This window comes from Mastomys coucha, unplaced genomic scaffold (assembly GCF_008632895.1).
Source record: "Mastomys coucha isolate ucsf_1 unplaced genomic scaffold, UCSF_Mcou_1 pScaffold18, whole genome shotgun sequence".
NCBI classification, from domain to species: Eukaryota; Metazoa; Chordata; class Mammalia; order Rodentia; family Muridae; genus Mastomys; species Mastomys coucha.
The window spans coordinates 42,686,625-42,703,118 of record NW_022196900.1 but is presented as its reverse complement, the minus strand read 5'-3'; the positions used below and the strand labels follow the sequence as shown (position 1 = coordinate 42,703,118).

At 36.6% G+C, this 16,494-nt stretch overlaps 1 protein-coding gene across 3 annotated transcripts in view; it reads left to right on the top strand.

Moving 5' to 3' along the window:
- Positions 1-14,558, top strand: part of Zdhhc21 (zinc finger DHHC-type palmitoyltransferase 21) — a 56,449-nt gene extending 41,891 nt beyond the window's left edge. For all 3 annotated transcript variants that reach the window (XM_031377753.1, XM_031377751.1, XM_031377752.1), the window contains 2 exons: positions 6,163-6,206; positions 6,741-14,558. In XM_031377753.1, coding sequence (XP_031233613.1) covers positions 6,163-6,206; positions 6,741-6,873 — 177 coding nt within the window. In that variant the 3' untranslated portion in view covers positions 6,874-14,558. The remainder of the gene's footprint in view (positions 1-6,162; positions 6,207-6,740) is intronic.
- Positions 14,559-16,494: the final 1,936 nt, after the last annotated feature.

The window sequence follows — 16,494 nt, the reverse complement described above, 5'->3', positions numbered from 1 at the left end:
GAATACTTACCCTCCAGGAAATGGAATTCTGTGACAGGATTAGAAGGGTTAGGAAGTGTGGCTTTGGAGGAAGTGTGTCACTAGGGGTGGGCTTTGAGCTTCTGGATCAGGATGTAGAGTCTCAGCTACTTCTTCAGCACCATGAATGCTTGGGTGCTTTTAGACTCCCTACCATGTTCCTCTGCAGTGGGAGCAAGCCCCAATTAAAGACTGTTTTTTTAAGAGATACTTGGTCACAGGATCTCTTCACAGCAATAGAATAGTTTCTAAGATAGTGACATAATTTTAACTAGGGCTAATCTTATGCAGTGAAAAATATCTTATATTCAAAATCAGATTAAAGGAGATTAGCTATTAAATACAATTTTACTAATCAATTAATGGATTTTTTGCTTTATAAATATATACCCAGAAATGTAGGCCTAAAATTGTCAATCTTTATAATTGAGTTTTGCCAAATATCAGTGAATCACTGAGGTGAGTTAGTACAGTCTCTTATAAATCATGTTTAACACACTTCCCTTGCAGTCAGCATTACACACATGAAGATTATTGTAGCTCACTCTCTTTAAAGGGAGATCTCTGGCAATTTTGCTTTCCTTCCTACGTTATATATATAATGTATTTCTAGTACAGTATTTCCAGTTGTAAAATTATATGACATATCTCCTCACTGCCACCTTTAAAATGCTAGAAAAAAAAAAAAGACACCTAAATTTATTATGTTTCTTAGATGCTTTTCATGCTCATGGACGTATTTGTTTATATGTAGATATAATAAAGAATCTTATAGAGACTATTTTTCCTTTTTGTAGTAACAAAAATTATGTGTGGAATTGAATGACTTCATGTATTCCTGAGCAGAAATGTTTCTCTACCTCGTTTCTCTTTGCTCAATGTAATAGATAGACCGCCTGAAATACTCAAGTGAATAGAAAAGCTGTAGATGATTTAAGGTGTTTTGATAATGCTGGTAAGATAGTTAAAGCATAGACTTCTTAAAGGGTCACCACTGAATGATGAGGCACTGTATGTTGCTGTGTGGCTAAGCATTTTGGGTGTTACTGTTACTTGGCGTTTTCCCCAGAAATTTCTCCTACCATTTCATGATCTGAACACATGTAAAATTTAACCTGACTTTAAAGCACCGTAAAGTTAAAAGAAGCATAGATCTTATATTTATTCACTTTTGATCTTTGCTCAGTGTCTTCCTCTCACATTCTATTTGTTGGTGATCTCCCAAAGCCTAGTCCAAAGAAAGGCACATTGAGTTCCCTAACTCTGTGTCCTCTGTTGATAACCAGAATCCTCATCAACAGAAAAATTGGTTGTTAAAATACAAAATAGTTGGGTTTGAGTCTTGACTCTAAGCATAGATTTTTTTTAATTTTCAGCTGTTTTGGTGACCATGAGGTTACTTAATAAAATATTTTCTGCACAGTCACTCTCTGTGGCCTGCATGTGTACCTGTGTGGTTGGTCATGTCGTTCTCTGTGGCCTGCATAAGGACCAGTGTGGTTAGTCATGTCACCCTCTGTGGCCTGCATATGTACAAGTATAGTTTCTGTGTGTGTGTGTGTGTGTGTGTGTGTGTGTGTGTGTGTGTGTGTGTGTATGGACACCTTTCTTTTTATAAAGCCCTCGCCATGTAGCTTGTAGTTACTCTACATAAGCAGATGAGTGAATGAATACTAGTTTATATAATTTGGAGTTTTTACTTTATGACTAGATTTTAAGTCCCTTGTGATTGTAGGATTGCATATATATTCTCTGTCATTTTGGTTTTTTTTTTATAAACTTTTGTTTGAACATAATTTTTTAGTAATTGATATAATTGAGATATTGTTTTCTTCTAAGCATCAGAAAGTACTTAATATAAACAATTAATAAAAAGAAGGATTTTTAGTCATTGAAGATTTAATACACATTGATCTGTTTACTCTCACAAAGACTTAGAAGGCAAGCATTACTTCTTGGAAATTGAGGTACCTATTTTGTATAGCCAGATGATAGTTTAATGAAGAAAAGCAGAGAAATTATTTTGGAAAGAGATTTTCAGGGGCTACAAATGTAAAACTTTCTGCATCTCCACCATTGTCCTGCGATTGATGAAATGTTTATGTGAACTTCACATTTCAAATAAAGGACACAACTGGTCCTCTGTTTGTGATGGTCACTAAGGAACTGCCAGTTTCCAATGAGGAAGCTGAAGGGAGAGAGAATAAAGGTTAACAGGACCCCCTGCCTTCCCATTGAAAAAACTTAAAAATAAAGAATTATGCTATATCTGGTGTGCCTGGTTAGTTCTGTCCTGCAGATATGTACAAAGGTACCCAGTTTGTGCAGCCTTGTTCTGCTAGGTGCTTTGGAGTTTAACGTTAAATGGGCATTAGAAAGATGGTCAGAAGATGTACTGCTCTTGCAGAGATCCCAGATACCTCTGTTGGGTATTAACTCTAGCTTTGGGGATCTGACACCCACTTCTGGCCTCTATGAGCACCTTTATTCATTCACCACCACACACACATACATATAATTTTTTTAAAAAATTAAATGTGCTACTGTCTATATACCAGTAAGCAGTCAAATGAAGCTCTTACAATTAGGAAAACTCAAAGACAGAACCAGGTATATGACCTCGAAGTACAAAAAACTTAACTGAAATACAAGCCTTTCCAAGGCTACATGCAGTGAGTCATCATAGAGCCATCCAGTTAACTACCTATGTGCAATGTAGAGGCATCGTGATCCATAAGACCTTTGAGGACAGATTTCAGCTGACCGTGAGGGCTATAGCAGATGTGTTAAAGGGCTTCTCCCTGATGGCCACCTTTACTTTCGTTAGGTCTTAAATTTGGTATGCTAAGAAACTCCTTTTTTTCCAGAGTTAAACAGGCCCAAAGGCAAGTAATCTTCCACACTCTGAAGACAGTTGTTGGAACCAGATGGACTCTATCCTTTATGTGTTACTCAGTATGCCTGAGGCCTCTCTTCAGCACATCCTTTTCCCCACAGGACAACATATGTGGCCAAGTGGTGGTCTTGGTGAGAGTGAACTGAAAGCAAGAGCAGTTATCAGCCTGGCTCAGGGACTGCATTTTCAGCCCTGTTAATCTGGTAATCAAGAAACCTATGGTGATAAATTCTTGCTTTTTATACTACACCCCATTTCAATTTCCCAATAAATCCATCTCTTCCTTCTGCTAAAAATCTTTTTTTCCTCCATTCCAGGTATAATCCAGCATTAAGTTAGGGTATAGTTTTTTCTTATAGTCAAACATAATTTTATACTTAATCTGAAGGATCTCTTTTTATGCCAGGATTAGCCACTAGGAGCAGACAAGGCAATAAAAAGAGAGAACAGGCCTGTTTCTGGAAGTCTTTTTTGTTTTTTTAAAAAAATGTAAAACTCCAGTTTTTAAAATAATGAGGCATTCTCTTGTATTGTTTAGGTATTCAGGTTGATTGAAATTTTAGATATTTTGATCATTAGATCATCCCGGACATAAACATTTCTTAGAAATAATTATTGCAACACTCGGTAAATGTGGGACTTTCACATTTCCAAAAGAGCAGTTTATTTGCTAGCTAGCTGAGGCTGCATGTTCTATCTATATTCCTTTTGTAGCATTTGCCTTGTTGGTCCTTCCCTCCTGTCACTAGAAGGTTTGAGTATTTTCAGTATGCTTTTTAAAAAAAAAAATCCCATGTTTGTCCACATTACAAAACAAAGTAAATTAAGCCCAACTTAGTACTCATGCATACTGTAGTTTTTACTTTTCCTTCAGTGGCAGACTTTATCAGGTGCACTGCATCCTGCTTATAAACGGTTGTGTTTAGGTCTCTAGTGCTTGCTGCCTCCCAGACTGAGTGCTGACTGTGTGCTAGTGCTCAGTACAGACCGTATGTTGTTTTTGTGGTAACATTATTCTGGACTGCAGAGGAGGAAAGAGGTGAGGGTTTGCCATTCTAGAGAAAACAGTAGATTCATTTAGGCAGCTTCCCAACTGCTATTTACAGAGAGTAAAGATCTCATCCCTTGAAAGAGTAGCTGTCTATTCACAAAGATTTAAATGTTTTTGATTTTGATGTCCAAAAACGTCAAAGGGTTGCTATTTATGAAAGCTAAACCTGGAGAGGTTTTAAAGAAAGTTAATTTTTTTTTCAGGACCACAACTAAATTCTATGGTGTAGATTCTGTGTAGTAAACCTGTCCCAGTATAAAGGTGACAGTAGACCAACCCTGTCCTCACAGAGTTATAAAGAAGATGTCATTGCTATGTTTCGGGTGGAGACTCCTTTGGGGTTGAAAGCCCCTTTTACTGGGGTCACATATCAGATGTCCTGCTTATCAGATATTTACACTATGATTCATAACAATAGCAAAATTACAGTTATGAAGTAGTAACAAAAGTAATTTTATGGCTGAAAATCACAACATGAGGAACTGTATTAAAGGGTCACAGCATTAGGAGGGTTGAGGGCCATTGCTCTTGTGGCGACTCTGTCTGCTCTTTCCCTCTGCACTTGGGTGTTTGTTCCTTTGCCGTCTGCCCACACCTGAGACATTGTCCAAATGGCCTTTTCCGCTTCCTTTATGGATGTTAACCTGAAGCCTAGCTTTCCTCTAAATTTCTGGTTCTCAGACTTCCTAATGCTACAGCCCTTTAATACCTCTTATTATGGTGACCTCCAACCATAACATTATTTTCATTGCTACTTCATAACTAATTTTCTATGTTTCAATTGTAAACTTAATATCTGAGTTTTCTGTTGGTTTTAGGAGACCTCTGTGAAAGGGTCATTCAAAGGGGTCATGACCCATAGGTTGAGAACCACCTCACTAAATGCTTAAACTATTTTCTCATGTATTTCTAGACTGTGCTTTCATTTAGAATGAATAAAATACTGTTTGGGAGGAAGTTATATAACACAACAAAAAGAATCTTACTTTCAATATAGTTGTCAAATTTCAAAGCGTAGTAAAAAACTAACATATATGGAATTTGTAGTAAGTCTGCCATCTTTTTGCAAATCTTCAGAAAATGCTGTAAATGAAACTGTTGTTTGGTTCTAGTCTTGTAAAAAGCAAATTTACTTCTCCCTTCTAGAGGCTAGCTGCTGAGCGAGCATATCTGACAGTCTGTCATCACGAGTACTCATCTAGCATCACTAAATGTAAAAGCTTAGTGCCACTAAAGGAAAGTTCTGGAGCCAAGTAATTTCTGCAGCGACAAGTATTTCCATGAATAGTTCTGATTACTATTGCTTTACTCCACCGACTGTCATAAGTGAACAAGTTAGTAAGGTCAAGTCACGGGAGATGGTGAAGATTTAGCTAATGCTTTTGTATATTTGAAAAATGTTTCCTTTGTATTGCATTAAAATGTGCTTATACTTTACATTTTTACCTATATGTAAAGTTGGACAACTTATATATTGGCTATTTGGATATCATAACAGTTTGTCAATATAATTGATAGACTTTTTGTTATTAGAGTTTGCATCAGTACTTTCAGAGACTATCTTCTGCTGAAGAGCTTTCCTTCTGTGCCTGCATTACAGCCCAGTAAAAACACACAGAAGAAATTGTATTGTTGTAAAGGTTTGGTTTGTTTGTTAGGGAACTAAGAAATATTTTGGTTTTTTTGTATTAAGGAATGTTATTATCTAACTTTAATTTTATTATTTAAACATATTGTAATTTATTATTTAAACATATTGTTAGTGTATAGATTTACCTTATTGACTTTGTTTTTTATAGAAATCTATAAAATTGAGAACCAGTAGTATTCTTTGTTTCCTGATAGTTCTGTATTCATTGATAGCTTTTATATGTTATTTTGATTTATTTTTAATGTATATTTGCAGAAAGTCGAGTTAAACAGTAATAACTAGGCTTTTAAAAGAATTACCAAGGAACCAGGTATCCTCAGAGGTTATAATCAAATGAAATAGTTCTTGGAGAGATGTTTAACATTTTTGTAGTTCACTAGTTTTTGACATGATGTAATGTTGATTTTATTTTTCTAAGAGGACTTCAGGATGTATATTGGTATACAAACTTGTTAAGTCTTTGTAATATTTTCTGGATAGGCTTACATATCCATAAAATAGAATATTGATAAATTTTTTACATTTGAATATTTTTGTTTTTAATAGGATACAACATCTATTGAAAAAATGTCAAACTGTTGTGAAGAAATGTAAGTATTAAGTTATAGTGATCTTATTTAAAAATAGAAACAACTGACTACCTTTGAGAATTATGTGCCTATGTTAATAGTAGGAAACTAATATATTGATTTTTTTTCCTGGTGTCCTGTCTGAGGCCCAAACTAGACAGGCGTATCCCAGTCTTACAGTAGAGTTCTTTCAGCCATGAGAGCTTTTAAACAAAATAAGTACTGATCACTCTTGTTCCCTGTCTCACAGAAGTAAGCTAAATTATTTGTCCTGAAATTACATCAAAAGAGATTTGCTACTGTGTTGTTGACACACATTCTGTTATGCTGAGCTTCTCCTCTGCTTCCAGAGTTGATTGACGATGCAGATACAATATCTGCTATCCAGAGCTGAAGCTCAGCTGCATGCCACATTGAAAGAAAAGCTGTATTTGTGATGCCGAGACACAATGCATCAGAGTCCAGTAATGGATCCCCAGCCAACCTGTATTGTTTTAGCTGACTGAAGTGCACCCTGGGAGTGCTGTCTTTCACTAATAATGCTGTCTTCTGTAGATCGCGGCCCCGAAAGCCATGGCAGCAGACCTTCTCAGAAGTTTTTGGCACTCGTTGGAAGATCCTGTGGTTCATTCCTTTCAGGCAGAGGCAACCACTGCGAGTTCCCTACCACTTTGCCAATCACGTCTAAACAGATGGATGGTGGGCACAGATGGGTCCTCCATGCTGGAAATGCGTTACAGGTTTAAGAGAATAGAACTATGACAGTCTTCAAGTCAATTAAAATCCACCCACCAATCTTAGGCATCATAATGTGCCCCAGGCTTCATTTTAATAGTGATCTTGATCCTGTTGTGGGACTAATACAAGATCTATATTTAAGTTTTAAAAGCATGTTTACTTTTAAATTAGCCTTCCACCAGGATTTCTTTAAATGCGTCTGTTACTAAACTCAAAAGGCAGTGATTAAGATAAAACAATTGTACATAAATTTTCTTCAGTACTCACAATATTTTAAATTTTAATTTATAGGAAATTTGAGATGTTTTATGTTTACCTTTAAGCAGTACTAACCAAATTTGAATTTAATTCGTCAAGTTTACAAAACTGGATACACTTTGTTATGTGCAAATTTTCTTTTTTGAATATAAGTTGAAATGTTATTACTATTTGCTTTTATATGTGCTGCAAGGTTTTTACAATGCAGTGAACAACAAGGGGCAGTGCCTGCTTAGGAGCCACTCTCTGATGCTCTTCTTTCCTCCTTAAAACCACAGACGACACCATGTGTGTAGTGCACCAACTACTACCTTATCGTAAGGGAGAGAGTACCTTTCCCTTCTGCTGCAATCATTGATTGCTATTAGAATATTTGCTCCCAGGAGAATTGTGTGTCCAGTCAGGCATGTATTCCTGTTTTACCATATGATTCTAATGACTGAAGAGGGTAGAAAGTTTGCAATAATTCCAGTTACTTCTTCAAGTGCAGTTATATTAGAAAGCAAATGTTTTAAAATGCTAAACTGGATGCTGTGTAATATACAATGTAAAGAGGAAAACTGTGCTTTTTATTTATCTGCCAGTAGATCTCACTATACACATTGGAGATTTATATATTATAGGATAGATACTGGTCAATTCATATCAAAGTTTAAAAGTAGGTCACTAAATTTATATACCAGTAATCACCCAAGTTGAAATTGAATTTCCATTGGCCAGTTATAATTTGCATCACTCTAGAGACCTTTTATTAATGTCAGGAAATTATCGTAAAATAGAATGATCTATGGCAGTGAGGGTCCCTTAACAAACATGAGCCTTTTGTATACAAAGACATTTTGTATGACTTAATTTTTTTCATTTAGAATACTGCAAATCTATATGTTTGTGTGCTTTGTGATCTTTTCCCTGAAAAAAATATTGAACAAATCTACCATTCTTGAACCATATACATACTTTTCTTATAAGTAGTTGTAAAGTAAGGAATCATAGTTGGGAAATACTGTGGCTAGTTCTTTCAGATACTGTAAATGTCTTATAAAATATTCTGAATAGAATAATCTCTTTGCAGAAATATTAATACCATATTTTCATGTTCTAATTATGTCTATTATTTAAAAACTTAGAAGTGGCAGATGAAAATATTTATTGGTGCTAAGACATATAGTAAGTTTAATATAAGAAACATTTATAAAGGTTAGGAAACATTAGGGGCTGGATTTTGTGTAAGCTGATTGACTAAGCTTGCCAATGACAGTTACTAAAGGAAGTGGTGTATATATAATGTTGGGAGATAGAAGTTGAATGCCATCAGCTGTATATATTCAGTTCACTCAAGACCTGGAGCATCCATAGCAGAGCCAAATGAAAGCCCAGTATGGAGCTTTGTAGACTGCTTCATACTTCTGGAGCAGGTAGCTCAGACACAAGGTAATGGGGATGACTACTTCCCCATGCTGGTGGAGATCCGTGGGTTAGATCCGCTTACATTACCACTTCTGGGCCCATTATCTTCCCTTTCTCTTTACTCTCCCCAGTCCTGACTCCTCTCTGCAGTTTCCTAACTAGTCATTGTACTTAATGCACTAGTTTGATCCACAGAAATGCTGTTTTGATGTATTTACATAAGAATCTATATTGCAGTATATCTATATATACTTACATAGTATTGTCAAATGTATTTGTCTAACCCCTGGAAGGGTTTGTAACCACTATTTAGATTCCTAGAGAAAAGCCTGTTGGCCGTTTCCTAGGGATTAAGCTCCCATGTTCTTTCTGCGCCCTCTTTTGGCTAATTGATGTAATTATCCTGGCTCTTGAGGCTTTTACTATCCTGTTAGTGGGTTGTATCGCCAATCTGTGAACATGCCAGAGATATACACTTATAGGAACATATGTATAAAAATGTAAAGTTTTATAAAAATTGAAAATGAATGTGTTATTGTTGGTGATGTTCCTTCTAGGTAAACTGCTTGGCTTCATGTATGTATATTCTTGTACACTTTTTACTGTCAGTCACAAATTTTGATTAGGATAAGCTATTTCATGTATTTTACTTTAAACCTTATTTTGGCAACTCATTTTGTTGGCATTATAAAGACTTACTTAAAATACTATTTTATTACAAAACAGAACATTTATTAGAGTTGCTGTGGTTACTGTGTTATCTGGTATGTTTTACTGAGTATTAAAAAAGGTACCTTTAATTTTTTTTCAATTAAATTTTGGGATGGTCCCCTTCCACACACACACAGGCTCAGTTGCCTTAAAATAACTAGTAATTGGTTAATAATACAATTTTTCTTTGCTTTTTAAAAAACCTTCTCAGTGAGAGTTAGCCCTGTAGATTCAATAGCCCCTTTATTTGTCCCTTTGAGTAACCACGGGGATAACTGCTTAGGAAACAATGGGGCAAGGAGATTGCCCCTTCGTCTCTACATTGCATTGAGGTATTTATAAACTTCCCGTTTAATTTTAGCAAAATGTGTGTTAACTGATATTTTTACATTAGCAAAGTCACCTCTTGGGATTCTGCGGTTAAAATGTTAAGACCAGGCTGCAGATACTTGGTGAACAATTAGAGTTGGGCCTGCAAGGTGGCTCTGTACATAAAGGTATTTGCTGTACAGGGCCCACTTAGGTGAAGATGAGAAAAGGACTTGCCTCCATAGAGTTGTCCACTGACCTCCACCTACATGCCTTGGCGCTCATGCCCCTTTCCCATCATCATTCATTCATTCATTCATTCATTCATTGTCTCACACACACCACACACAAAGTTTTTTGATATCTAATTGGATAAGCTTGAAGTAGGTAACAAAGGACTGAGTTCAGAATCTTCTAAACATTAAACAATCTACTAAGGAGTCTTTGCTACCAGACTTCCATTTCAAATTACTAAGCTAGCAGATGTTACATGAAAATAAAAACCTATTTTGTTTTATAATTTGTATTTAAAATGGTTTAGTTAACATAAAAGCCGTTTAAAATTTTAGCTAACAGTAACCTGTTTTTCAAAAGACAGTTTACTTTTATTAGTAATAAAGTAGTGGCTGGTTTGTACCTCAAATATAGAGTGCACAAGATGCTCAGAACTTAATCCCAAGAATCAGGAAAAGCTCGGAAGAGGGTATAGACAATAGCTACACACTAGATGCAGAAGAACTGAGCTGAACATCTCAGAACACTGCATTAATGTGGAAAAGTGGTTCCATGAAGGACGGTGGCTCATTCTAGCTATTCCTAATTAGATTTTGAGTTATTTCCATACAAGTAACTAACTGTTTTTGTTGAAAGATGTATTAATTCTAAACAGTAATCACAAAGACTCAAATTCAGAATACACTTCCAAACAGGAGATACAAATGAATTTAGATGAAAGCCACATAGTTTTTTGTGTTAGTTCATGGGTAGTTTGAATCTTCTTACATGGCTTGCAGTGACTTGATATGGCACTAATATCCATTAGCATTATGCTAACTTCTATCTAGACTGTCTGTTCTCTGGGTAGTTCTCTTACATGACATATATCAGTAAGTAGATAGCCTAGCTACAGTTTACTAAACTATAGTACTTCATTATGTAAATTTTTGACATGACCTCTACTATACATTCATTTGTTGGGAATTTATTGCAAACATTATGTAATTTACTAATAGTTAAAACGTAAGACTTTCATCCACCTCTACTAATGCTTTGAAAATCACAAGTATTGGCAATTTTAGTTACTAAATCCTGTAAACTTAGAGTATTCTACTTGCTAGCATTATTGACCATGTAATTAATGAGAGACAACACGATTCAGTACCCACAATAACATCTGTTATTGCCTTCTGTTGTAGGTACCATGCTCGGAGCTTACTTACAAATAAAAATGTTAGTATAATTTATGTTTAGCTGTTCTTAGGTTCTATAGTCTTTTACAGTAGAACATGGGAAGGTGTTCGAAGCTGTTTACATGAAGTACTTCATACCAGTGTTGTCACTGTCTGTAGGAACCAATATTTAACAGTAGAACATGGGAAGGTGTTCGAAACTGTTTACATGAAGTACTTCATACCAGTGTTGTCACTGTCTGTAGGAACCAATATTTAACTTTCTGCTACCTTTGTGATGGTGATGTCTTAACTTCAAGAAGTGACTTTTCTCACTTCTTCCATTATCTTTATGTATTTTTTAAACAAAATTTAATTTTTAAAAGCCATTTTGTTAAAGCCAACAATATTTTATAAGTTCTTTAGATGTGGTTCTATTATCTGCTAATGATAATTTGAAGCAAATTATTATTATCATCATCATCATCATCATCATCATCATCACCATCATTTGGAGACAGAGTTTTACTGGCTTTGCACTCAGAGTCTTCGTACATTTGCCTCCCACATTCTGGGATTATAGGCATATGCTGCTGTGACCGGCTCAGTGCTTAAAATTCTTAAGTCACTGGTAATACTGATCTTTCATTATCATATTTTTTACTATACTACAGCTTTCCCCCTGTGTCTGCCCTAGAGTTCAGGTACCAATGAGTAATGAATATCCAAAAACTAGATTAATAAAGTCGGGGACATTAGTGAGATGGAGCGAAGGCTAAGTGGACATGAGTAGTGAGCACCTGACAAGAGCAGACTAGAGACTGGGCGATGATAGCCAACACTGTCCTTGCCACCTCCTCATCCCTGCCCTATGACACACATCACTGTAGAGCCCTATGATGCACATGTAGATGCCTGCACAGGCATCCTGGGAAGCGTTTGGTTTGAGCTGTTTGATCTCCACTTATTGTTCTTTCTCCTTAGCTGACCAGTTACTCTTGAGAGATTATTTTTAATTTCAGATAATTGTGTAGGATAAGTTAACTTAAAGCATTTTTAGCATGCACATGTTAAAAATAACATGGAAGTATAGCTTCCCAAAATGAAATGATAGCTTGCCCAAAGTTTGAAAAGAACTGGAACCTGTCTGAGGAGTCTTATGGCAAAGAAAGAATACTGAGTCCCCAGAGAAAATTAACAACTCAGTTATGAAGGAAGGGGTCTGTTGGTGTTTGTGAGACCCTAGAGGTCTTCATTTCTGAAACCCTGTCGGATTCATTCCCTCATGTGTACAGGGAGTGCTTCCCATAGTTCCTCAACTGTAATTAAGTAATTGCATGTATAAAACATAGATTTCATCTCACTAGCTTTATACAGCAAGATGTAGCCGGAGCACCTGGAACCACAGGCATGCCTCTGTGCTTTGCTTGCCTGCTTCACTCAGCACAGGTCTGGTTGTTTGTAGGCCGTCAGTGAGAGGGAAGACGCGTCTGCATCCTGATTGCTCTGTGTCCACGCCAGTGTGGATGGATAATATTTTAACCTACTCGTGCCTGAAATTAGTGTTTTACAACCCGAACAATTAAAACATCCTGGTGCTATTATTCACTTTAGCATTGAGTTTCATTTTTAGTTCTTGAACCAAAGAATTAGTTTTCTTTTTGGTTGACTGAGAGCTTCTCACATCTGTGTCTGAAGAAGTGAACAGTTTATTGACAGCTTCCTTTCAGCAGAGTCCATGGAAAATGAATCTTATTTAGACTAATTTTTTTCTGTTATACACATTAGTGTGGGCTTTAGTTTTGTACTTTAATGTAATGTGGCTACTTTATAAGGTATTTTAATAGGCTGAAGCTACTAAAGATTATTGGATCACTTTTCATAAGCCCCCCCCCCCGCCCACCTTGGTCTTAATTTAGCAGTGAAGAAAAATTATTCCTATAAGCAAAGTATTCTATTGGACACTTTTAATGACTACGCAACCAAATACTAAAATAAAGGGCAAATAATGGGTCCATTTTTAATTACAAGTCAAGAATTCTCTGTGTGTGGGGGAGGAGTATAAACCTTAATGACTTTAAATATTGATACAGGTATTTGCCTAATGAGAATCAAATTAAAGGACATTTTTAAAAATATAAAATTACAAACACATGCATACACAAACGCTTTCCCAATTGTTAGTCCAAAGGTACGTTAATTTGAGCAAACATCCTGTCAGTTGAACTCCACATCAAAAGCAGTTTGGGTGCTGCTGCTCACCATACATGAAAATTAGAGTCAGATTGTTTTACAAACTAATTTTTCAGTGATTTATGTAACTGGCAGACTGCAGTCCTCTGGGTAGACTTGTCCAGGTATAGTACTGCTGCTCATGGTTGGCTTCTCTGTTCTCTCCTGAAGCTCTACAAACACTTATCAGTGTTTCCGTAAAACAGAAGCTGCTCCGGCTGATCACTCAGCCAAACAAGCAACTGCACAGGTGGCTGGGAAGGCAGACAATCACATTGAAAATGCTGTGTCATTTCCATCCACGTCAGTCTGTGTCTCCTTGAATGTTGATGCCATATATGGTTTTGCAGTGAATTCTGAATGGAAAAAATAATCAAATCTAAATCTTGAAAGGTGACGAGCTCATGTACATGAAGTGCGTGTAGATGAGCAAATAGGATAGAAAGCAGGGGAGGGGCTGCGCTGCGGCTCTTGTGAATGCGTGGCCACTGGATTGTTTCTTAATAATCTCACTGCTTGTCCGAGGCCTAAAAGGCAGAGTGTAGTCATTTTTCTCAAGTAGGAAAAGATAGGAGAGAATTTGCCACTGCTTGTTGTCTCCTGTGTGATTATTAAAAAGCAAAGAAAAATGAACATAGAATAAAAGCAACTAAAGATATAGAAGGAAGAAATCCATCCCAGTCAGATATATAGGATGAGTGGGCTGTAAGCCCAAGGGCAGACAGAGGGAAACAGAGGGTACTTGGAGGTAGTCTGGCAAGTCTAATCACTACACCTGTGCCATTCTGACGCTCCAAATATTTGCTATCTGCTCCAATTCTCACATATCCCTAATTGAAAAACACTGCTTGCTGTGTACTGTAGGTGCCTAGGAAGGTCCTGTCTTAAACTTGCTTTCGTTCATCTATACTGTGTGTAAGTCTGAGGGCATTTGCCTGCCTCATCTGCTGTTTTGTTTTGTCTCTTACCCTAAGGAAAACCTTCACTAGTATTTCCAGTGCTAGTGGTAATAAGGGCGAGAGTGGGTAAGAGAATTGTGAGTCCTTTGAGGGGAGGGCGGGACATACAGTGGGTGGGAACTGTGAGGTATACTTAATTGTTTAGATGAGATGTCTACACTGGTTCTTCTAATGAAAACGGACTATGTATCTACCTTAAGAACAACATTGCTTTTAATTTATTTTAGTGATTTTGTTTTATTCATGTAATATTCTATTTTCTTTGCAAATTGCTTTTAATTTAAATTGTGGAATTTTTACTTCTCTTGAAATGTACTATGTACTGTATTTTTAGAAATCTTATTTTTAAATAAATATTTTTGAAAAACGTATGTCCTCTTACCTCCTTAATTATTAAAATGTACAGATATTCTGAATTTTAGAACTGCCATGTCAGACTCCCCCTCACCACAAACTTTGCACCATTTGGATAAATATTTAAAACTTAGTGGCCTCAGGCTCTTCTACCATAATCACAGAAAAACAAGGTATAAATATTGGACTTAAGATTGGCAGGGTTCCTAGGGAGGCGGTTATTTTAGAGATCCTCTGACTGCTGCATTCAGCTGTCTAATGGACTTGTCTTACGCTGATGCTGTTTTGTGGAAATATTTTTCTTGAGGAATAGCTCCCATGTAGAGAAGTGTGAAGAGCAGACAGTCTAGGCACTGCTTTAAATCTTGAGTTTGGAATTATTGGAAGCCTTCGCTCTTAGGGCATTACCTTATACAGAGTTTAGAGGCATCTAGTGACAAGTCTCCCAAGCTTCCAGTAGCTGCTTGCTGTGAACACAGACAGAATATTAGAGAGAATGAGCTGAGCGCACACATGTCGGGTCCACACTGGTGACCTGCCAGGTTGCCCTGGGGATAAAAGAGTAAATAACTTAGCCTTTGAAATCCTTACATTTATTTTTAACAGAAAAGCAATTTTGGCAAATATTCTTTATTAATATGGCTTGTAGATAAGACTATAGATCTTTGCCGTGTTTGGTGAATGGAAGCACTTGTTGCCCTCTGACACTTTCAAAGACTATAAAACTATGACCTGGTTATGTTCACGCTTTTTCCCTAACTCTAAGCACTTCGTGTTTTAGCTTCAAGGTCTCCTTAATACTCATAAAAATTATTGCAGATACTAGTATTTGTAAATGTTATCTTTATTGATATTTGCTGTATTTTAACTTAAAAGGGAGGGGCTAGGGAGATGGCTCTGCAGTTCAGAGTGCTTAGTGCTCTTGCAAAGGACATGAATTTGGTTCCCAGCACCCATAGTGGGCAACTAATAACTGGGTAACTCTGTCTCCTGAGGATCTGAGACCATCTTCTGCCCTCTGCAGGTACCTGCACATGGGTGTGCATACAAAAGGCAAACAGACAGAAAATGAAATCTTTTGAAAAGCAAATAAAAGTGTAAGAGGGAAATTAGATGTGTATATATTTAAACATAGCTTACTTTGTATTAACAGTTTAAATTATTTCATGAAACAGCTGCCTTCAGAGAAGAAAGTTGGTTTCACGTTTTATGATTTAATCGGATACATTGGTATTTTATTGAAGTCTCTGAAGAAATTTGATCTTATGCAGAGAATGTAGTTGGAAAAGGAAGGAGTATTTTATTAGCCTCTTCAAGTAACTGAATATTCTTTTATATGACACTAAACCACAAGTGTATTCCAATTGTGACTGTCATCAGGAAGACTGATGACAACTAAGTCGACATGAATGTGAGGGGAAAGAATACTGTCGGTGGGAAGGTGAGCTTAGTGTAGCCACTTTGGAAATCAGTCTGGAAGTTTCTCAAAAGAAAGAAAGAAGGGAGGGGAAAGAAAGAAGAAATAAAGCTGCCATGTGACCCAGATGCAACATGTATGCACCCAAAGAGCCCCTGAACTCCAGAGATGCCTTCATACCATTGATTCTTACTACTCCTGTGTATCCACTGATACTACTTACTCCATATACATAGGCAAAGCAAACAGCCTACTTGCCTACCAACTTATGAATAATGAAAATGAACATACGTGAAAAGAAATTTGTAGATAAATGGATGAAAGTAGGAAAAACATATACTGGTTGTGGTTGTGTCCCAGAAGGACAAACAGAAATTCTCATGTGAATTAGTTCTAACTCGAGTACATGTAGAAGCCAAGAAACTAGGAAATGGAACGTAGTGGGGCAGGGGTCTGAATACAAGGGGAATGTTCAAACACAGTAAAGTGAGTGGGAGCATAGAGGGTACAAAGGTTTAACTGAGCAGGGAGGTGGG